This window comes from Mastigoproctus giganteus, chromosome 1 (genome assembly GCF_048544385.1).
Source record: "Mastigoproctus giganteus isolate SK-2022 chromosome 1, ASM4854438v1, whole genome shotgun sequence".
NCBI lineage: Eukaryota > Metazoa > Arthropoda > Arachnida > Uropygi > Thelyphonidae > Mastigoproctus > Mastigoproctus giganteus.
The window spans coordinates 116775429-116799544 of record NC_143575.1 but is presented as its reverse complement, the minus strand read 5'-3'; the positions used below and the strand labels follow the sequence as shown (position 1 = coordinate 116799544).

Here is a 24116-nt window from a genome sequence, read left to right as displayed (position 1 = left end):
GTTATTTATCGTAAATTAGAAATATTAAAACAAGAATTATAAAGTTCAGTTGCTTTTGTTGTTAAACGCTGTTTTCCCTTTTAAAAATCATTAACTAATATTTTTCAACTGGACGGATTCACATAGATATCATCGCAGAATCGCATTTCATTTGTATCCGCTAAATGAAACGTTTTCGTACTTGTAAATCGCGTGTTTGTTTATTTGGATGAAACTAGGGTTGGATCCGTACTGTTTTTCTCGGAGGAACGATATCATGTTGATGATTTATGTAATTGACAGTAACTGAAGTAATATTTTAAAATACACAGTATTTGTTCCAATTTACTCAGGTTCTGGGGGTACGAAATTGCCCCGTTCTTATATTCTAGATCTATTCTATTACCTTAGTGGATCCGCCGTTCTTGTGGATAGCACAGGAACGGCGGATCACACTGGTGACACAGTCATTCCTGCCTACATCGGACGGAAACTGCTGAGTTCGAAACCTGTTCATGTGGTGAGGAATTTTTATGGACCTATTCACAACGTAGCTGAGTTTGTTACCCGAGATTGGGCAGCACGGTCTTTTCTCTCCTAAACTCGGGTTTTCGTCCAGAAAACAGCAATGGAATCGAAAAATACGGTAGTAGACAATGTACTGACGCCTCGTATCTTTAGATGCTTTAGCGCTTAGTGCACGCCCAACTGGATCTGCTAATGGTTGAAACCTGGAGAAGTAACACCACATACGTAAATCAATGGCACGACGCCAGTTTGATCTGAGGACAACCAATTCCCATTGGCAAGGAACAGCGACTAGTTTTGTATCGTCCAGGAAGTAATTGTGGTTTGGAATTTGGGGAGTACAATGTGTACAGGCAGGATAGGAAGGGAGGAGGTGTTATGCTGTTAATTAAGAAAAACATAAAATCAAAAGAAGTGCATCCAGTTTATATAGATGAACAGTGCACTGTTGAGTCAGTTTGGTGTGATATAAGCACTGTGAAAGCAAAAATAAGAGTAGGAGTGTGTTATAGGCCTAATGACTCGAATGAGTACAATGAACAATAGTACAGAGAAATAGAATGGACTAGTAAATCAGAATATCTTATAATGGGGGATTTTAACTTCCCAGATATTGACTGGAACTGTGGATTGGTCACTCAAACACTAGTAAGACTTTTGTGGATTTATTGGATGATTGTTTTCTGCACCAGCATGTTCGAGAGGCAACCAGGGAGGGTAATACTCTTGTTCTGGTTATCAGCAATGATCATTCGTGTATTAAGAATTTGCAGATAAAGGAACCACTAGGGGGCAGTGATCACAGTGTACTGATGTGGGATTTACTTTAAGATATAATTACCATCAGGGGTAAAGGAAAAGGTTTTTGCTTTCATACAGGTGACTACAGGGGTCTCAGGCATTTTTTTAAATTCTGCACAGTGGGATCAACTGACGATGTTACCAACAGTAAATTCTAAGTGGGAAGCATTCAAGTATTTAATCGTGGATGCTACTAAAAGTTTCATTCCTATTAAGAAATATTGTTCAAGGTTTAGGCCTAAATGGTTATCAAATGAACTAATGAGACTCGTGACAGAGAAGAAAATGCATGGGATGCATATAAATTATCAAGCGACTCAGAAGCCTATGGCAGATATAAGCAAGTCTGTAATCAGGTAACAAAGGAGGTTAGGCAGGCGAAGGCAGATTACGATAGCAAACAAACTGAACGAGTATTTTGCATCTACATTCACACATGAGGAGTTATTAAGGTTTTAAAATGGCAGAAGGTTATCAAATTGTAGCAGAGTGCTTAATGATTTTGTAATAACTGAGAGCAAAGTGGAGGAGAAATTGTTGAAGTTAAACATAAGAAAGGCACCTGGGGTGGATGGGATCTATCCAGTTATATTAAAGGAGGCGGCAAAGCAACTAAGCAAATCATTAGCCATAACTATGAGCGCATCCTTGGACTCAGGGAAGGTCCCCACGGACTGGAGATGTGCAAATGTATTCCCAATTCACAAAGGAGGGATCGAAGGGTGACACGAGTAATTACAGACCAGTTCGTTTAATTTCTGTTCCGGGTAAAATAATGGAGTCACTGGTTAAAGATGCATTGTAGGATCATCTAGACAAGACCGCAGCAATAATTCAGACACAGCATGGGTTTGTTAAGGGAAAGTCTTGTCTGACAAATTTTATAGGATATTATGATGTGGTTACAAAGGAACTGGATGCAAAAAATAATTTTGATATCATATACTTGGATTTCAGGAAAGCTTTTGACACTGTTGCGCATGTTGCTCAATAAGGTTCTAAAAAAATCTTATTAATTATGGTAAACAGAATCAAGAAGTTTAACATAATTTCAGAACAGTTCGCACACAACAGGAGAGATTCTATTTTTGTAAAGAAAGAAAAAGATTTGAGTAGTCATTTTTAAATAAGTATAGGGGATGACTGGACTCATTTTAAATTATTTTATTAACTTGATACCTTGTTACATATAATCAGCAAGAATCGTTATAAATTTTTTTTTATCAATTCTTCATAAACTGTCGCAATTTTTACTAGCAGTAAACAAGGTTGAACAATCCTTCATTGAATAAGAAATGAAAGGTTTCCATATTTCATGTGTAATATGTGTAATAAGAAGGTAATAAATTTACTAATAAATATAATGTTTCAGATAATTGTGAGAAGTTATTGGTCGCTTTGCTCAAGAAAAATGGTTTCGGCATAACTGTTGGGAGGATCTTACTTTAGCTCCTGACCTTTCCGTGACATTTACTGATCTTCATCTTTTTGGTTACGAATAGTGTGCTAGTCAGTTTGACTTTAGCTACAGTAACTTTCGCACCCTCGTTCTGCTTTCTTTAATATTCCCCGTATATGTTTATTTGTCTGTGTTCTCCCTGCTCTGACGACATACACTCTCACCTTAATCTTTCCTCTGTTATTACTTGTAAAATATCGAGGCACTTATAGAGATAAGAGCCTTGATATGTTAGACAAGAGATGACAGCCTTGATATATTCGAGAGTATGATGATGCCTATATATTCGGTAATTTATAGGCATTATCATTCTTTCGAATTTCATTAATTTTCTATAGAGAAATTTCTAACTTTAACAAAGAAAAGTATTTGGTATATGAGAATTCAACAAACAAAGTTGAAACTCGATTGACCCTCCAGTAAGCGGAGGCTTTTAAACTCCGCTTACCGAAGAGCACCGAAAGCAGATGAAAGGAGTTTCAACCATTTTAAGACTCGTTTACCAAACGCATAAAGAGGCTTAATATTTATAGGCCTCAAGGGTAGGAGCGTAGTTATAATGAACGCCCTCCCACAGAGGGAGGAAAAACCCACAGTTCGAATCCAGTAAATCGTGGAATTTTATTAGCTTCTCCACAACGTGGTTGAATTATTCGGTCTCGGGTGAGGATTGTATGTTTTGTATCCCAGAAAAACTCGGGTTTTTCGTTCAGAAAACAGATAAATGGACCACAGAATATACAATTTACAGACACAATCTATACAGCGCAATATATGGCTTTAGTCGCTGATGTGCCTAAAGCCAGCAACAATAGCATGTTATCTGCTGTCCGATAACGAAACATCTTTGAAGGATTTATAATTCAGTATTTTAGAAGCCAGAAACAACACGGGAAAAGTGGGATGAGTGCATAAAAGTTCGACGGGGTAGCAGGCCACAACATTATCCAGAAACATTATCAATTTTCTAGGGCATGTTCTTGTTTATGACCACCAAGTCGGTGGAGTTTACAATAACATCAATAACAAATACTAATCGTATTTAGCAGCCACGGGCTTGACCCCAGTCCACTCAAAGAGCGTATGCTACTATATCCACGCTCCTGACTACTCGGCTACGTCAGGCGTGTGTTCCAGTAGGTTTCAAAAATTGGAATTCCTGAAAACCTTGCCTGAAAAAAAAAACAAAAAAGATTAATAAGATTTTCCCAAAGACATCGCACCATACATTAAAAGGAAAGAAAAAGTATGTCGATAATGAATACTGACAATCGCATGTGGGTTTCCTTCGTCCCAAGTATGAGTGGTTTAAGAATTCCATGCATTGTAAAACATGATGTTGCTGTTGTAATTAGAACATACTCAGAAACTGATGGCTATGTGTGCACCGAAAAAAATGTCTACATTTATTCCTATCTTGAGAAAATAATTCTTGTATAGACGTACTGTGATATGAATACAGTTGCTGTTCATGTAATGTCCTGTATAGCTTTGCAGAGGAAGCATTTTTACAGGACATTTGTCATTTATGATTAATGTTATTATGTCTGAAAGGAAGACTTTTGAGGCGTGTTTATACGAGTTTTTTCCGTATTTTTAGCTATGCAATATGCTTATACATTTTTTCCGTGCAATTTTGAAATACCCTGCGTTAAAGTCTGTTTCAAATTAGAAGCACCTTTAATATATTAAGGGTGTTTCTAATATAACATCCACTTATAAGAAACTTTCCTGGAAATTTAGAATGTCTATGTTTCTGAAATTTCCATGACCTATTAAAATATTCTAACAGACTTTTGTACCAACTTCTAAGACTACTGGTTAAAATTTCTCTTCTGTGGCAAAAATTCCTACAAAATTCTGACGCACCCATTTCAGACAACAATATTCTACAACATTAGGCTACTCATCATGTGGCTATTGTGTAGGCAAGTTTTCATAATCAATTTTTGAGTACCATACAACAGATTTTAATCCCAGAGGTACATTATTTGGTAATTATCAACCAGTGCGTTCCATTATAATTAAATGCACCTGAAATAAAATGGGTGTACATTACTTAACTGGTTACTGAATTCTCTTGTACTTCAAACGCTCCACAATGAGTATAACCCTAGGCGATACCAAGGATATTTGTAATATCCATAAATGGTCCACGTATGAGAAGCAAATCAGATTAAATTTCCTTGTCTGCAAACAAGACAAGTAAAATTGACCTTCGAGATCAATTTATGTGCTTCTGTGGACCCAGTAACTATTTTTTTCGAGAAGCATGTTGTCTTCTGTCATATTAAAGTCACTTGTAAATAGCGAACACCGTTGTTCTCTCAGGAATTCGAATAACGGTATAATTCAATTATTTCTGGTTAAGTTCTTGATTAGTCTTCAAAATAGCTTCAGATCGCCGATGAAGCTGAATCCCTGAATTACAGAATTTGATTTAAGTAGTCAGGATGACACCTAATAAAACTCTGCCCTTCTCTGAACACATTATAATGCATTTAGAAGCGGATTTAAAGATTTGAATTGATTCTTTTAGTCCTAATTTGCGTGCATATGTTTCGCAGAATCACTAGTTGGTTTGCATGTTTTCTGCACTTTTGACGTTATTTCTGTTAAATAATAACAAGATAACTAGTTCACTGACATCATTATGATTAATACGAAAGGGAAAGTCCACATTTTTAAGTACAAATGTCAATTGTTTTCCTGTTCAGTTTAGTGAAGTTTGAATTTGTATATCAGGTCTTTACTAAAACGAGATTCTCGGTTTTTTTTTTCTCCAGCAATGTACGGTAAAAATGTGTGTTTTTGTATAAATAGCGGAATGTTACTTTATTACACCTAAAATATACCTCATAATTATAATTCCAAAGCAATTTACAAGAAAATACAGTGCAAACAGATTCGGGTACAAAATCACAAGTAATTTGGAGAACTAAAAATTTCAGAAAAACGAGACTTTTTTTACATAGGTAAAATATAAATACAGCCATCGATAGAACTGTTTTCTCCCACTTCCTTATTTATTGTACAAATATAAAAGGAAAAGAGAACTTTCTGAAAGCGAGATCATTTAAACGCAACTGTATCCTTCTCCATCCTTGTAAAATTCATCTTTGCAATCCTAAAAATCCCTTTATATGGACAACATCATAATAAGGAACACCGGTTGGCTATTTATCACTGATTTTTTTTTCTGATAGAGAATCCGATAGCATTTTTGAAAAAAAGAGAGCTAAAGAAGATAGCATCCTTTGTGAATTTAGGGTTTTATAATAGCCTTGCAGATATAATCTCTCTCCTTGAAATAATATATAGAGGAATTGGATAAAACATCACTGAAAAATCCTATTAAATAACGCTGTAATTAACAGCAACCATACTACTAATACAGAAACAGGGAAAGTCTAAAATATTCAAGCTAAGTTTTTGAATATTTTTTTCAAGCCATTAATACTGTATATACACTCGTATCTAAATTAGATAATTTATTTTTAAACTTATACTGCTTCTCTCTCTCTCTCTCTCTCTCTCTCTCTCTCTCTCTATATATATATATATATATATATATATATATATATGACGAGGTAACCTTTTTAAGGGTTATCAGAATCTATCGTTTTTCGTATTTGAACTTTTTTCCTTTGTTTTTGCGCCAGTAGAATCAAATTCAAGTTAAGTATAGTTATTCCTTTCCCTTGCACCATTATTATTATAGCATTCTCAAAATTAAAATTTGTTTTATCCAAACAATTAAGTCTTCCAATGCAGTGCTAACTAGAGTGTATTCTGTTAATGAAAAAAATTGTTCCATATTAATTACTCTCCTGAAAATCCGTCATTATCCAAGTGGAATAAAGCTGTCACTGGTAAATGCTTTCTACTTTGGTGTCTTCAATTACAAAGATCTTTAAAGCAAAGAATATTATAAGTAATCCATTGTCACCGTTCCATTTTATTTTCTATTAACATGCAGTAATTCAGATTAGCTGCTTCTTTGAAACAGCGTTCACAAGCTGCAGACTCATTTAATCGAAATTGAACTCATTCACGCCACTTTGCTTTCGTTCAATAATGCTTCTTTAATGTTTATTAGTTATTTAGGTATTAGTTTCTGAACGGCACTTTTTTTCTGTTCGACGGACTAAACAGTGAATCGCAGACACCAAAAGGTTGTTTATGCTGCCCTTATTTTCAAATGCTTAACTCCTAGATATCCAACCAACCAATTGCACTCAGGCCAATTAAATGCTTTCACCAATGTTCTTTGCATCCTCCTACGTCTCATGCCATTTCTAGCTGGTGACTGGTATTTTGATTTCATAAAGAAAATATAAATAATAAGAAATAAGTGTTTAGTGATGTGCCTGAACAAATTGAACGATGGATAAAATGGACCACATTTTACTCATTTTCACTTTTCCCCTCTGCAAGGAAGGACAGTGATTATAACCACTATAGTACTAACGAGAGTACCTGAAGGTAAGATCTAGTTTAGAAAACTAGACCGATTCTAACAGAACGAAACGTTGTCATCCCTGTTCAACTCCTTAACTCGTTGAATTCATGCACCGGATATCTAACAGTTTGTAGATCGAGCTTTTACCCAGGAGGCCGCTCAAAGGCGGACAACATCCTGTTCTGAGTCCTAAACACGCCTAAAGAGTTTCTTAGAAATATGTTTCCTTACAACTGCATTTAACGTTGACCATAAAATATCCTAAACATATTACAGTTGAAAGAATTTCCATAATTCTGCGATCTTACCTGAAGGTGGTAAATATCTTTTTAGGACTATATCAAATTGGAAATAAAACTTAAATAATCTTGATTTCACAAGGTTAATAAAATTCATCTACTCCTATTCTTCAATATAAAAGGCGCGTAAGCTGTTTTGTGATCGTAACAGCCATTTTCTTTATCAGTTATCTGGTTACCGATAATAAAATCGAAACATACTTTAAATGTTTGATACTGTTGGTAATGAGCATTTTTAAAATAGCATACAGTGTTCGCCGTTCTAGCCTTTACTGCCGTACAGAGGTGATTCATGTAATTAAACTGAGTCAAATAAATAATTGCATTCGCATTTAAACTAATAACTGATTAAAGGTTGTGCAGTAAGAACTCTTATTAGCAAGTAAAGGTAACTGTTATTCACAGTTCTATATCTTTGAAATTTATGTTTAATTTGAAGTTATTTATTTAAAATTTGACGTAAAGATATCTAAAAACTGCTAGGAATATTCTAATTTAGTCGGAGAGATAACTCTTCGTTTTTTGTTGACAGCCATCCTTCTTTTGTTGTTAGCTTAATATGAAATATTTGTTTTCATATTCATGAAAGCTTTTCGAATATCATTTTCTATGAGATTGTACCTGATAAAGTTTATCCAGTAAACCTCTATTTTACGTTATTGCCGAATAAAATATCCATAGCACGAGTCTTCTACATAATTAGTAGAAAATAATTTACCGTTACTGTATAACAGTAAATATGTTTATTTGTTTTGTTTTGTTTTGTTTAATTTTTTCACTAATGGTAGAAAACTATTATTTTTCTAGCAATGAAGCCTAAAGTAAGGGATCATTATCACGCCCATCGTCTTTCTTACTGGCTTCACCTGATACCGAGACTCCATCGGTCAGGGGACGCAAACGTTTCCCTTCAACATCACCTCCTACAGGAGCATGACAATCCTTACACATACGACGGAATAGTAAAACAGGATGCCTTAGATGATTTTTCTTCCTCATCATCGTATTCATCCCCACCGCCTTCACCCAGTTACACTACCCTTAGATCAAGTACGTCGCTGTTCACCCTGTCTGAATTGCAAAATGAAAGCGAGAGTTTTGACTCGGCGTTGACATCTCATTTTCCTGAAAATGCTTCGAACGTGCCATCATCAACCGCCGCGTCCAACATCACGGAGTCTTTGCCACTTACCATCCATCACGGGATATACTCGACTGCTCTCAGTGTCACAATCGCTGTTGGATGTTCTTTGCTCATCCTTAATGTCCTCATATTCGCAGGAGTTTATTACCAGAGGGACAAAGAAAACCTAGAAAACAAGCTGCAAAAAGCTTTTTATCAGGTCAGCTGCCTTACATGTTTTCTTACATAACTAAAGATTACAGTATTGTGTTACAGTTTATTCTAACTTTTGTGTAACAGTTTTGGAGGGGTAGGTCGTTTAGTGAATACGGATAAAATGCTGTGCCTTTTTATTGTGAATTAACCTTGGAATGGGGTCTAAAACATAAAGTTATACTAAATTCCTAAAAATATCGTTAAAGTATAAAACAGCAATTCGAAGGGAGAATTTTATGTTATTTTCTTTTTCACTGATATTATGCTCTTGTGTTTGAGTATTTTTAATACATGTATTTCATTCAGCGTTTTTTTACAGCGTTTTTTTACGTTCTGATTTAGCATTCGTGGATAATCATGGATGTGGCGGTACTCGAGGTAATGAAAAGACCTCCTCAGAATCTGATCTGTGAAAAATCCTCCTGGAAATGGAGGATTTTTCACTTTCCAAAAATGCATTTTACTCCTTCCTTCCTTTAACCCCTAAGTTAAATTAACTTATGCTCAAAACATCATTTTCATTGTAGTATTTTATTGGCACATAAAGCGTTATGCCGATACATCTACTGCTACTTCTGATAATGTCAAAAAAAAGTTCTATTAATTATAATTTTATTTCACAATACTAAACAGTCTGAAGAAGTAAAATTTGCTATAAAATGTTCGTTTATGCTATTTTCTGGGAATAACATAGTCATGTAGTAGAATAATACGGTGTTAACCAAAAGTGAGGACAAATGAACAATGTTGGTCATGTTTAACAGTGCATAAGACGATAACAAGCATTTTGGGTTTTGTTCATTATATGTTGTTTTCGCACATCATGTAAACGTTAATAACGAATATTTTATTGATGTGTTGAAGTTTTTCTGACTCGGGATATACTCGACTATGTTTTGATTCATATCATATGAAAGTTAAAAGTTTATTAGATAAATTCTTGTAATTGAGCTATCATATGCTTTGAGCAAAAACAAATACAGGATTCCTGTCAATGATGGGATGAATTTCTAAAGTTCTCTTCATTAAGGGTGTGGTTAACTGACCTCACGAGGAGAGAATAGGACTTTTCAGCCACCACATCGAAATTTGCCCATGTATTCGCGGGAAGATTTCCATGAATCTTAATTCAGTATGGGCAGTTGCCAATGCGTGAACTCCTGTATAGCAACTGCGCATAAGGATACCAGCGATGAGCTTGGGTGCCGTTAAAATAATTTATTTTATTTATTTATTATTTTTTTTTTTCTATGGCTTCTGTCAGTTAGCTGGTCTCGAGCGAGTTTGATATCTGTTTCCTCTTCGGAAACACAGGGTTTTGTTCGAGGGCATCCCTTTACGTGGGTACGTTACGTGCACGGTGTGTGGTGTGCTTCCTATGTGAGAATAAAAAAGTTGAGTTGATAGAGATGTACATATCAAACCTTCTTATTGGCAAATCATGCATGGTTTAGATCAAATTCCGGTTGCTTACCCCTCTCCCACATTTAAAAATAACTGCCACACAAATCCTAAATACGCATCATGTGAACATCACAGAATGAAGTTTTGGTAAGTGCTTCACAAAGAATAAAAGTTTTTAAGTCCTGCTGCACCCTATTTGATAATCACACTGCTATGTATAGATTACACTAATTCGTTGTGATTCCTAGGTTAGGTTAGAAGCATACATAGTTATAATTACGATTTTCTGTCGAAGGTAATTCTATTTATTTAATTTTCGTCTCCGGCTAGAACATTCCTTGAAGTCAGACAGCAATGAGAATAACCCCAACATTTCCGGTGCTGGTCAAGATTTCTAAGGTAGTTAATGAGTAGCTAACTGCTAATGGTAAAAAGTACAAACTACAGCACAAAACTGGATATTCTCCTTGCTCAGACAGTCAGCTGTCGTCCCATTAACAAGGTTAAGCTGATTTGATCGGAAGGCGAGAGACCCCTGTGTGCACTAGGCAATTGATCAATCAGGACACTGGTGTCAATCTGGCTGTAGCTATGCCATTAGTTTCCTTGTTAATTTGCCAGTTTGTTTGGTTTTTTGTCACCTTCCTTTTCAGATGTCTACAAGAAATATTAAGAATGAGAAATAATATGGCGATGGATATTTCGCATTTTCTTAAAAAAACAAAGCTTGGTCTTTTTAATATCTTAAGAATGCATAATGCTCTTCCAAAAAACAAAGCTTCACTTGGTCTTTTTAATGTCTTAGGTAATGCATAATGCTCTTCCTTTGTTAAGAGATGGGGATCTTTTTAAAGACTTATAAACACAAGTGCACATAATTTTTTTCTTTATTTAAGCATTGTTATTTTATTTGTTGTGGGTATGGCAGTACAATTCTTGGCGTTTATACAGCCTGCAGTTGCGCCTTTTCAGGTACGAATTTGTTTCTCATAGTGAGTGTTGGTACAGTTTATTTTGCTTATTTGCTAAGCTGTAATTTTTATGATTTAATTTATTATTTTTTATTCCAGCATTCTAAGTGGGTTTTAGAATGTTTAAATGATGCAAGGAAGCACTTCATAATGTGAAAAAATCACATTATGAAGTGGAAATTTCGGAAGTTTTGACCTACTCTCCACCAAAGGTGAGGGGGGGGTACTGTTAAGGACAGCAGAAAGTGTTTTCCACCAACTACTTTCGCCTGAAAGTAGTTGGTGGAAGGCAACGGGGGATAAATCATAGGGAAGCGTGCTCTGAGGCATAGAATGGGGTTCTGACACTGGCCTGGTCTGGCAGTGTGGGTTTATTCACCGATATCCTTATAGCGACCACCCCCACACTGACCAGACTAGTTGGAGCCAGTGTCAGAACCCCATTCTATGCCCTCAGGGTGAGTACTGCTTATCCAGTGCCAGGCAGTCATTTTTTTCTTTTGTAGACCAGATTCTAAGAACCATTCACTCCGAAACGCGTAGTTGAGGTAGTATAGCGAAAACCCCCACAGGGGGTTCTCCCGAACTCTGCGATGGGCAGTTGGCTTATGTTGGTCTGTTGTTCATCTAACCCCTTAGCCTAGCGGGCCAGCGGAACACTACAGTCCCCTAGTTGACGTTCTTCACCACCACGGGGAATTGGGCCAGGTTGTGAGGTGATAGGTTCTCTGGCGGTGAGAACCGTCAACTTGCCAAGAGGACTCAAAAATAAAAAAATAAAAAGTAGCGGGAAGTTTTTATTAGAAAGGGCGCTTGGGAAAAGAGTTTTAGGTGTGGAGTAAAGGTGAAGGCAAAAGAGGTGGGTGATAGTAAAACTTCCACCAGGAAATTGAAGGAATTTAGAGGCACCCCTGTAGCAGCATCCTACTCTCCACCAAAGGGAGGGGTACTGTTAAGGACAGCATAAAGTGTTTTGGGTGATAGGGTCTACCAGGGGAAAGTAGTTGGTGGAAGGTAACGGGGGATAAAGTCATAGGGAAGTGTGCTCTGAGGCATAGAATGGGGTTCTGACACTGGCTACAACTAGTCTGATCAGTGTGGGTTTATTCACCGATATCCTTATAGCGAACCCCCCCCCCCACACTGACCAGACTAGTTGGAGCCAGTGTCAGAACCCCATTCCATGCCCTCAGGGTGAGTTAGCATGACACGAGCAGTGGCAGGGAGTTTCAAGAGAAAGTTGTCTCCACTGCAGCCAGTCCGATGGGAGGGCATCTCTCCATCACAAAGTCACAACACACTCATGCCAACCTATCGTACACCTGACGCATGATGGGTGATAAACCAGAAGTAACGGAAATTTGGAACTTTCTCAAATAAATTCAATATTTTATGCCTTCGCGTTTGGCTACTTTGACTATGACCGCTGTAGGTGAACGGTTAAACATGAAGGCACAGCCGTGTACGCGAACGAGTTGACCATGATTCTAGCATGATTCTGACCATGATTCATATTCATTAATAAGTATTTTAGGATTGTTAGAAGAATAGTTAAATATAATCACCTTAATACTGTTGTCACCAAATAATAGACCTTAAAATAAATCTACTCCAGGTTTTGATAACATAAATTTCATTTTGTAGATATAAACAAAAGTCCAATTCTCGGATGAATTTCGCAGTGTCTCACTTCCACTAGAAGTATTTCCAAACAATGGTTATGCCTTTATTGCGGCAATGTTGCGAAAGTCAAACAACGAACTTTTGTTTCTGTTGCAGTCTTTGTTTCCCTTATATTCGAGAAGGGGAGTATTATCTTACAATTCTGAGAATATTAATAAACATTAGAGACATTTTTAAATAACAGAATATTTACACCTTTATACATTTTATAGGTAGAATGAATAATGCATTTCATAATGTCAATATTTGATGCCTTTCATTTGTTTAAAGTGCTTGTATTAATAATTTAGAAATGTAATTCAGAAGACATAAAAATCTGTGCGACTTTCTTACAAAGAAAATAAAAAAATTACTATCCATATAGTTCACATCAAGTCTGGCCTTAAATTGATGCTTTCAAGTACTAGTTTTAGTTTTAAATAGTAATTTTTGAAATAACAGTAGTAACCTACAGAGGAGTCGCCATCCTTGTGGGTAATCATATCCCTTTTCAAGTTACGCCGCTCACTACTGATTTAGAGGCCGTAGCCATACATCCTTCAATAGGGTTTCTTCTAACCATCTACTCGATCTATTTGCCACCTGGAAATGACATCACCCAGGCAGAACTTGATCTCGTTAGGCAATTGCCGCCCTCTTTTCTATTACTAGGGGATTTCAATGGACATAATACTCTGTGGGGTAGTTCTGACATCAATGAAAGGGGTCGATCTATTGACCGTATATTCGATAACAATAACCTTGTACTTCTAAATGTGGGTTCTAACACCTTCTTCCACATGCTACCCGTACATTTACTGAAATTGATCTTTCGATATGCTCCCCATCTTTTCTCCCTGCGTGTACATGGCAGATAGAGGATTACCTTTATGGTAGTAATCATTTCCCCGTGATATCCACTCTTTGTAAAGAGAAATCATGCCACCCGCCTAGGCTACCACGGTGGAAGATCGATTATGCTGACTGGAATGCCTTAAAACATCTGGCAACATTTAATACAATCAGCAAGGAGCCGATTAATGATGTTAATTAAAATCGGAGCCAATTAAAATCTCAGAAACTATTGTCCAGGCAGCGGTAATAGCAATTCCGAAAACACTGACCCGTTTTCCACTATTTCTAAAACCATGGTGGAATGCCGCATGCACAGTAGCAAGAAAGGCTCAAAACAAGGCGTGCGAGATATTTCGTCCTATTCCACCACAGATAATCTAATCGCCTTCAAACGTGCACGTACCAAAGCACGTTACATTAGACGTCAGAGTCAGAAAGAATCGTGGATCCGCTTCACATTTTCCATCACCCAGACTACGTCCCCTAAGCTCGTCTGGGATCAAGTCCGGAAAATGATGGGCAGATACACATCACGTGCAACATCGATCCTGGAACATATTGAATGTGCAATTACTGACCCAACTACAATTGCGAACACTGTAGGGAAGACATTTGCTGAAGTGTCTGCTGAAACATCTTACCCCCCTGAGTTTCTGGCTTTAAAACGAAAAGAAGATAAACTGTATTTGAAGCTGTCCTCAAGCAACTCTGAGGCATGCAATCAGCCTTTCACACAGTGGAAACTGAGTGGTATACCTCAAACGCAGGCAAGTGCCGTTGGGCTAGATGACATCCATTATGAGATGATTAAACACTTTTCATCTGAATCTATGGATCGGCTGCTCCTCCCGTACAACAGGATATATCTTGAAGATGAATTTCCAGACCTCCTGGCATAAGGCAAGCATGCTTGCGTTTCCGAAGCCACAGAAGGATAAAAAAATTCCGACCAATTACCATCCAATTTCTCTGAGAAGCTATCTGTGCAAAATCCTGGAAAGGATGGTCAATGCCCGCTTCATGTGGTACTTAGAAGCAAATGACTTCCTTTCTAGAATTCAATGTGGCTTCCGAAAAAAAAAACAGATCAGCACTCGACCATTTTATAAGATTGGAAATATCAATCGAGATGCTTTCCTAAAACGCGAGCACCTGGTGTTGATATTCTTTGATATGGAAATGCGTATGACATGGCTTGGAAATTTGGAATTTTAAAAGATATCTATATCCGTGGTCTTAGGCGACATCTAGCTCTTTTTTATTATTATTTATTTTTTTTTTTTATTATTTTTTTTTTTGTTAAACCGCACATTTCAAGTCCGTGTGGGGTCTTATCTCTCTCGAACTTTGTGCCAAGAAGGAGGTGCTCCCCAAGGGTCAGTCAGTTCTTTAGTGTTACGCTTTTTGCTATCAGAGTTAATTCTATTAATGAACAACTTTCTCCAACTGTAAACAGTGCCCTCTTTTATTGATGACCTTAGCATCTTTTTTCAGTCATGAAACATGGGGGTTATCGAAAGGCAATTGCAAAATGCCGTTGACGGTGTCAACCCTTGGGTAATGAGTAATAGTTTCAGGTTCTCGTATCAGAACACCGTTTGCGTACGCTTTTGCGGCAAACAGAACCTTCACTCTGAACCAGAACTGAAACTCGAACAAAATATCATTCCAGTAGACTCGGAGACAAAATTCAAAATTCTTGGGGCTCATATTGGAATATAGGCTAACTTTTCTATCACACATCCGACAACAACGGACAAAGTGCACAAGGGGCTGAATCTCTTACGCTCCATCTCCTTTAATGACTGGGGTGCAGACCGCTGTATTTTACTCCGCCTATATCGTACACTTGTGCGATCTAAATTAGATTATGGGTCCCAAGTGTACTCGCACATAGGAGGGTCATCTGCCCTCTGCAGAAAAGCATGTATAAGATGGCTATGTCCTATGCGGAGACGACAAGATGTACTGTGGTGGTTAGACCCAATTCCCCATCAAGCCATCCATACCGCTACTGGAGCATTAAGAACATCCCCAGTCCAGAGTTTATATGTAATGACTGGGGTGCAGACCGCTGTATTTTACTCCGCCTATATCGTACACTTGTGCGATCTAAATTAGATTATGGGTCCCAAGTGTACTCGCACATAGGAGGGTCATCTGCCCTCTGCAGAAAAGCATGTATAAGATGGCTATGTCCTATGCGGAGACGACAAGATGTACTGTGGTGGTTAGACCCAATTCCCCATCAAGCCATCCATACCGCTACTGGAGCATTAAGAACATCCCCTGTCCAGAGTTTATATGTCGAAGCAAATGAATCGCCTTTGCCGCTTCGACGAAAGCAATTGTTGCTCAAATATACTTTTAAACTGGAGTCCCTGCCAGACAACCCTACGTGGACATCTGTTTTCCAACCACGTTATGAAAATCTCTACAACAACCATCAGACTACCAACAGACCCTTTGGTATTCTGGTCCAAGAGCTGCTCAAAGAACTGAACATCACGGTAGACAATATCGCCCAGTCACCAAGGCAGCCCCCTTCCACCCTGGCATGCCCAATTACCATCATGCAACTTGTTCCTTATTAACAGGGGAAAGTCAGATATTGTGCAGCCTTCCCAGGCTGCACAATATCTGAGAAGATTCCCTACGACTGCAGTATATACACAGCAGAGGTGTATGCTATAGAGCTAGCGCTGGACCACATAAAACTAATAAATATCAAAGGGCGATTGTGTCATTGCCTGATAATGGAATTTTATTTTATTATTAATTCGTATTTTATCTTATTTTAATTACTAACATTTTTTTTTCTTTTTTTCCCTTTGTTCTTATTTTTTTATTTATTTTATTTGATTGGAATTTTTGTTAAATTAATGTTACCGGACGCCCTCTGGCTATATTATTGGATGGATGACGATATACGTAGCGTAATTTTGCATTTGTAGACAAATTTTCTAAGATTCCTCTCGTCATCTGAGTAATAAATCATGAAAATAAATGGGCCTGTTGTACTGGACTCCATTGCATAAAGATATCTATGCTGTATAATCGAGTGAAAAACTTTTAATGACAAATGGCGTGAAGCTTTCAGGGTTAAATGGGCCCCTTCATCAGCAAATTCTAACGGGATAAAGACGTTAGAGACAAAATTTAACAGATAAAGCGTTGTGCGCGCAGTGATGCGTGCATGGTCACGAGATTAAACATTCAACTACTAGATTGCTGCTCATTGTTATTGCACGGATGTGTTTGGATTTGCTGACAGCGTTTAACCAGTTTCAAGATAGTTGCCTCCAAGAGAGGGTGTAGCCGTATCTTGGAGGCCATCTCGACACTTTCGACACAACCTCTGGCTAGAGTCGCTTAATATATCATGCAATTCAAGAACTACGAATCGCTGCAAGGGCACGAGGCTACACCCTATCTTGGAGGCAACTATCTTGAAACTGGATAAACGCTGGCAGCAAATACACACACGTCCGTACAACAACAATGAGCAGCAATCTAGTATGTAGTTGAATGTTTAATCTCTTGACCATGCACGCATCACTGGGCCCACAACTCTATATCTGTTAAAATGTGTCTCTAACGGCTTTATCCCGTTAGAATTTGCTGATGAAGGGGCTCATTTAACCCTGAAAGCTTCACGCCATTTGTTATTAAAAGTTGTTCAATGGCTAATACAGTATTTATCTCTTTACTGAATCATGATTGTATCTAATTGCAGTTAATAAAGAACTTTTTATTATTGTTATACATAGGCGTCATGAAGTCTTGCACCCGTTTTAAATTTTAATAACTAAAGATTTACAAATAATAGAACTATTTAGTAACAATTATATGAAAGTTCAAGTCTTAAAGCAGTTTTTTAATTTTCACAATTCAACATGGCCGCCATCATTGTTGATACAACTTTCAAGCTGATTCTGGAACTCCATAAATACACTGAAAATTTTTCATCCAACTAGTTATTGACTTTTTTTGGGGTGCATCTTTTTTATTACGAGTAGTGAACTTTCTTCTCACAACTGCTGTTGTTGATTTAAACTCTGCAAGCCAAAGCACACATTTAACTTTTTCTTCAGTTGTAGCCATTTGGGCCAATTTCTCTTTTATTTGCAGATTCAATATCTGCAAATAAAAGAGAAATTGATAAAATATAAATACAACAAAAGAAAAATCAGTTTTACATGAATAAAATTATTATATTAAAAATTTTAAGACTTGGACTTTCATAATAATTTGTACTAAATTGTTCCATCATTTGTATAACTTTATTTTTTTTTTTTCAAATTTAAAAGCTGCAGGACTTTGAGCACCCCTGTTTACATAATATACTACATAATTAGTTATATCCCGTGCAGGAGATTGCAATTAAGGAATTGTTTTCGATATTCTGTACAAATAATGTCCAGTTAACTATAAACGCTTCACATTTATCGAATTATACAATAACTGAACTTTATTGTTTCTGTCTCTTTGAAGATTCCCTCTGCATTTTACGAATTATTAATTTCTTAAGGGTGAATATGGATAACAGTTTTTTTTTCATTTGAATATAAATTTCTGCTGAGCTTGTGAAATCTACTTCGTGCAACAGCAAATGGAGAAAATTGCATAACAGAATAAAGTAATTATGATAATATAATACTAGTCTAGTTCAGAAAGGGGTGTTCCATAAGAAAGGTTCGTCTCTTTTACAGGTCGTTAGCAAGCAGTTTCACTAAAAGTATCTGGGAAATGTAACCAAAATATTCTACATCCTATTGTGTTGTGGGAAATTTTATTAGCCTCAATATCTTTGCTTATGTCAAATCAGCTACATTATTTAAAGAAAAATCCTGGAATATTTTACTTCTTGTAATCAGAATAATGGAAATTTGGAAAGACTGCAATTGAATATTAGAAAATACGTAATATAAACTCCACGAAGAGTGAGAAACACAAGATGTCCAGAAATGCATAAAGAGCAGCAAATGCATTAACGCCGGCATAACTAGATCACTTGAAAAGGATAGGATATGATAGGTCAGAAGGTGTTTAAACGTTGTTAAAGAAAATATGGAAGGATAGTACGTCAGATGGTAAACAACGTCCCATTTTGTCCTATAAAGAGAAGTGTACCATTTTGAAAAAAACTATAAATATTTGGAAACTGAACACCTATTTTAGAATTCTACCTCTTAATTTAATGATCTGAGTTTGTTTATTAACCACTCAGCCGATAAATATGACTATGTTGCAGTTGTATTAGCGTTACCGCCAACATAAAGTCTCAGTCATGATCTTTCTCCTTCCACACCGTGCGTAAAAGCTTGGTCTCGAATTCCGTACAGACGGGAGAAATTTTTATGGGCTTTTCAAACTGTAACAGAATTAATCGGATTCGGGCGAGGATTGCAAGATTTTATTCCTGGAAACCCGGGGTTTTATCTATAAAACAGTCAGACTGACGATAGAGTACGAGTGCATTCAATTTACAGATACAATACATTGGTGTTCCATACTTTCAGTTGTTCTACCTCAAAAACAACGTAGGCGTTTTCATAAATAGAAGTTACACAAGTGCGTATAGTATTAACTATATTTTGGTTCCGAATATAGCGAGACGCATAAGATACGAAATAAAATACTCAGAATATAAAATAAAATGTTGTGTAATATGAACACAACAGTTTCTGTGTGATTAGGCGTTAGTTGGTAGGCTACGAAGCTGGAGCTCATTACTCATACTCCAAATGAACACGAGGAATGAAGACAAAAACAAAAACAAGACAAATATAAGACAAAAACAAGTTGGGAAGGAGAAGGTAACGTTAAATGCACTACAAATATATACTTGAGAAAATGGCCTCCTGTAGGGAATTATGGGGTCTTCACAACTGGAAGGTGTACAAGAAATAAGTCATTTTATGAAAATTAATGGATGCCTATAATTAACGTTTGTAGACTCACACATCCTTGGAATGGATTGAAGCATCCAGTAGGCAGTATTACAAGAGTTTCTCTTGAAACGAAAAACTCGTAAGATTAATTATACAGTTCTATACAGATATGAAGAAACAATGTTTTAATTCGATATAAACGGTGGAAGGACTATTAAGTCAGCAAATCAGCAGCCGCTAAATGTTGGCCCCAAGAGATTTTGTGAACAAATGTCTTTGTCAGTAAATTTGCGCTCTCTCTTAAAGAAATAAAATCGTTTCCTTGTTTTCAGCGTTACACTAACACTAGATCCTGCCAAGATGGCCTTAAGAGTTAAAAGTTGTTAATAATCGTACTAATTTTATATGATAATATAAAGTTGACTACGGATGTTTAATGACAGTGTTGTGCATATTGTATTCAACTAACACTCAGTTAAATAATATTCAGTAAAGAAAGCACTCTACTAAACCAGGGGGAAAAGTAACCTTCAACAAAAACCCACCACCTTTTGGTCACAGAGGTGACACTGCATCTGCCTCAACGTGGCGGGGCCGGTAACCTGGAGGGGAAAAGCTCTCCCTTCCAGGGCGAAATGGAGCAAACAATTAATAAAATCCAGAAATCCACTGCATGCATAGATGAAACTCCTTACAGTGCCGCAAAAATCGGAGCCTGCTTTTGTTGCAGCTAAACATCTAAAGATTGACTTAGACAGAATCTGAACTCTAACCATTCTTATTATCTACTCAACCCAAGAACAACCGATTGGCAAACTCTTGCCATTTCTAGTGCAGACATGCCTAGAAAACATAATCGGTACCTTCAAGACAGTTCGTCGTTTAAGATTGGGGGACTTACTGGTTGAAGTTGCCACTGCTCGACAGTCTGAGCAACTACTAAACCTAAAACCTTTTCGTGGAACTTCAGTTACCGTTTCACCACACGTTTCCCTGAACAAGTCAAGAAGTGTCATCACCGAGTGGGACCTCATCAACGTTTCAGATGAAGTGCTAAAACAAGAACTGCAAGATCAGGGAGTGATCAGTGTCAGAAGAATTATGTACTTACTTTTGACAACCTCAAACCACCAACAGTGATCAGAGTAGGTTGGCTTAACTGTAATGTTAAAGCCTATATTCTAAACTGCTTACGCTGCTACAAGTGCCAGAAGTTTGGGCATTATAGACAGTCTGCAGAGGAGCGGCTGAATGTGCCGCATGTGGATCCACTGCACACAAATACTGATTGCACAGCTACAACTTCCAGTTGTTTTAACTGTAGAAAAGCACATTCACCATTTTCCAAGCAGTGTCCCATTTGGAAACGTGAAAAAAAAAAAAAAATACAGCGATACAAAATTTAACACAATGTCACCTACCAAGAGGCCAAAAAATCCTTATCAGCTCTGAATAAACCAACCTATTCTCAAGTAACCAAAAGAGTCTGTGCGTGGTATCATCACCGTTCTCCCCACACCGGGTGGAAAAGGCCTGGGTTCGAATCCCGTCAATGACGCGAGGAACTTTAATGGGCTTTTTTTACTCCGTGGCTGAGTTGGTCAGTCTCAGACTTACGTAGATAGCAAGGTCCCCCCACAGAAACTAGGGTTTTTCGTTAAGCAAAACAGATCGACGTAGAACACACACAGAACGGCAAATGAATTTAATTATTCGGGTGGCCTAAAAAATAATAGTAACCAAAAGACAAATATCAATTGCAACCGAAACGATGGTAACAATACCACCAAGCGAATCGCTATCTGAGTGGACACAGTTAGTATTGGTAAAGTGACCAGACGTCCCGGATTTCAGTCGTTTGCCCCCCCCCCCCCCGCATTGCAAACTGTCGGGGAAAATGTCCCGGATTGGACAACTAGCCTCCATACTTAATGAAAAAACATAATGCAAATCATTTGCATTGTGTTTGCCGGAAACCAGTGGTACAACGGAAAGAGTTTTTTCGGTAATAAATAAGGTGTGGACATCAACAAAAATCAACTGACCGTAGAAACGCTGAAAACAGTACTACAAGTTACGTGCAATTTTGCTAATTCTTGAAAATAATGAAATTTTTTTTTGCAATTTTGAAATTTGCAATTTTGAAAATAATGAAAAATTATTAAGAAAAATTCACTGTTTTTATTGTTAAAAAAAGTATGTATGTTTTATTACTCTTTTATATTATTTCTATTATTTCTCCCTGATTAGTGGTTCCACCTCGTGACGGGTATTGCTACCAAGTACTCAGAGTGGTTGTTGTTATGTCTGGTGTTGTTATTATTGTTATTAGCCATATAGTGAAAGGAAGCCTGAGGCTTATGCCGCACCAGCCAAAAAAATTTCTGAGTTACCCTGAGAGAGAGAGTATGGTGAGTATGGGCTTGGCACACCCAGGACCCTGGGTGTGCCAAGCCCATACTCACCAGATGTGATCCCTGGGAGAATTACTGTTGGTTGAGGAACTCTGACTATCCTACAGTTGTTCAGGATTGCGACTTTCTGGAGTTCTTTGTAAGTGTTCACTGGGGGACCTATTGCTGCTAGGCTGTTATGTAGGGTGTTTGGCACTATACCTGTGGTTGACACGATGATCGGGATGGTCATTACCTATTGCATATGCCATATATGTTTGATCGTCTGTCTTAGGTTCGTGTAATTCCTGATTTTTCCCCCCATGGGTTTTTTGCAGGTTGCCAGTGTTGGGTACCGCTATGTCAGTCAGATAAGTAGTCTTTTCCTTCTTGTCCACAAGGGTTATGTCCGGTGTGTTGTGCGGTATTGTCTTATCCGTTATTATGGCACGGTTCCAGTACGGGTTGGGGTCTCTATTACTGCCTGGGATTCGTACTTGTATTACGGTACGCTTTCGTTGATCAACTCGTATTTCCTTGCTAGCTTCTGATCTATTATCCTGGTTACCTGGTCGTGTCTACGATTGTACTCAGTCTGTGTGATCACCTTGCATCCCGAGGTGATGTGTTGGATCGTTTCTGAGGCCAAGTGGCATCGTCGACGTGTGCTATCTGACACTCCGGGCTCCTTGACTATGTATTTTCTATAGTTTCTGGTGTTGATTACCTGGTCTTGGATGGTGAGCATAAATCCTTCAGTCTCAAGGAAGAGCGTCCCGCTCGTGAGCTGTGCATTGGAAGCAATTTTATCTATGTGATCTTGATCTATGTGTTTTTGTGTCTGCCATGAAGTGTCTTCTTGGACCATCTTTCTAGCTTCGTTTGTGCCTTCTGGATGGGAAGGGACTCCTCGCTTAGGTTGAATGGGCATACTGCTTGTCTGTCTTCCTTATGGCCTGGTGGCGTGCTGCTCTGTGTTTCTGGAAGTAATCCTTCAGGTTAGCAATCGCTGTTTTCTGTTGTTCGACGAGGTCTATCAGGCCCGTTCCTCCTCCTTTCCGAGCAATTGTCAGTCTCTCCACGGCTGACTTCGGGTGGTGTTGGCACCTCATGGTAATCATTGTCCTTGTCTTTCTCATGATATCCTCCAGCTCGGTGTTAGTCCAATCTATGACCCAAGGGACTGCATAGGTGTTTATGGCTTTAACTGTGTCTGCTCCCTTCAGCTTTGCTTTCAGCAGGTTTCTGAGTTTCTGATGGTATTTTTCGGTCAGGCAGGCCTTATTTCCTTGTACTGTAACTGCTGAGCCTGCATCATCCCCAAGTATTTGTAGACTTCTGTCATGGCTTCGATCTCTTTACCAGTCTGCAGCTGGTAGTTTCGGTTGACTAATGTTCCCTGGTGCAGTCCGTGAGTGTTGCATTTGTCTAGACCAAATTCTGTCATAATATCATTGCTGAATTCTTCGGTGATCCGGAGTAGTTGCTGGAGTTGCTTCTCGGTTGCCGCGTAGGGCTTCATGTCATCCATGTACATCAGGTGGATGAGGGTGTACACATTCTTCCTTCTTTCCTTCCTTCTTTGAGGTTATTATGGCCGCCATTATTATTATTATTTCAAAGAAAAAACCTGGCCTTTTTTCACTAAACAAAAATTAAAATCGATTAAAAACATGTAATAAGTGTTTTTTTTTTCCCTTCTAATTATAATTATTTTTCTCAGTTCATATCCTTCACGCAACCCTTTGTTCGTTACGTAGCGTAAAACGAGGGGTACTATAAACTGAATTTCAGGCTGTCTGTGAAAAAAAAAATTATATATATATTCGATATATTTGTTTTTTTTAAGAAGTTCGATCTTTTATTTTATAAGGTTATTCGAAAAAAAGTCGTTGTATTTAATTTATATTTTGTATATATTAAAAAATTTAAAAAAAGTGTATATTTCTTCTAGGGGTATTGACTAAGTCCTCCCTCCCCACTAGATGTCCCTCATTGGAATGCTAAGGATCTGGTCACTTTAGGCCACTGTACCAATATTGTTTTATTGGCCACTGTACCAATAAACCG

General features: G+C 37.7%; 1 protein-coding gene across 4 annotated transcripts in view; it reads left to right on the top strand.

Moving 5' to 3' along the window:
- The window catches only part of LOC150091107 (neuroligin-4, X-linked-like), a 600809-nt gene that overhangs the window by 536133 nt on the left and 40560 nt on the right, over nt 1-24116 (top strand). For all 4 annotated transcript variants that reach the window (XR_016546982.1, XM_090374344.1, XM_090374327.1 and 1 more), the window contains exon 6: nt 8336-8871. Coding sequence is in view for 3 of the 4 variants with exons in the window: in XM_090374344.1 (XP_090230470.1) it covers nt 8336-8871 (536 nt within the window). In the remaining variant the exon portion in view is untranslated. The remainder of the gene's footprint in view (nt 1-8335; nt 8872-24116) is intronic.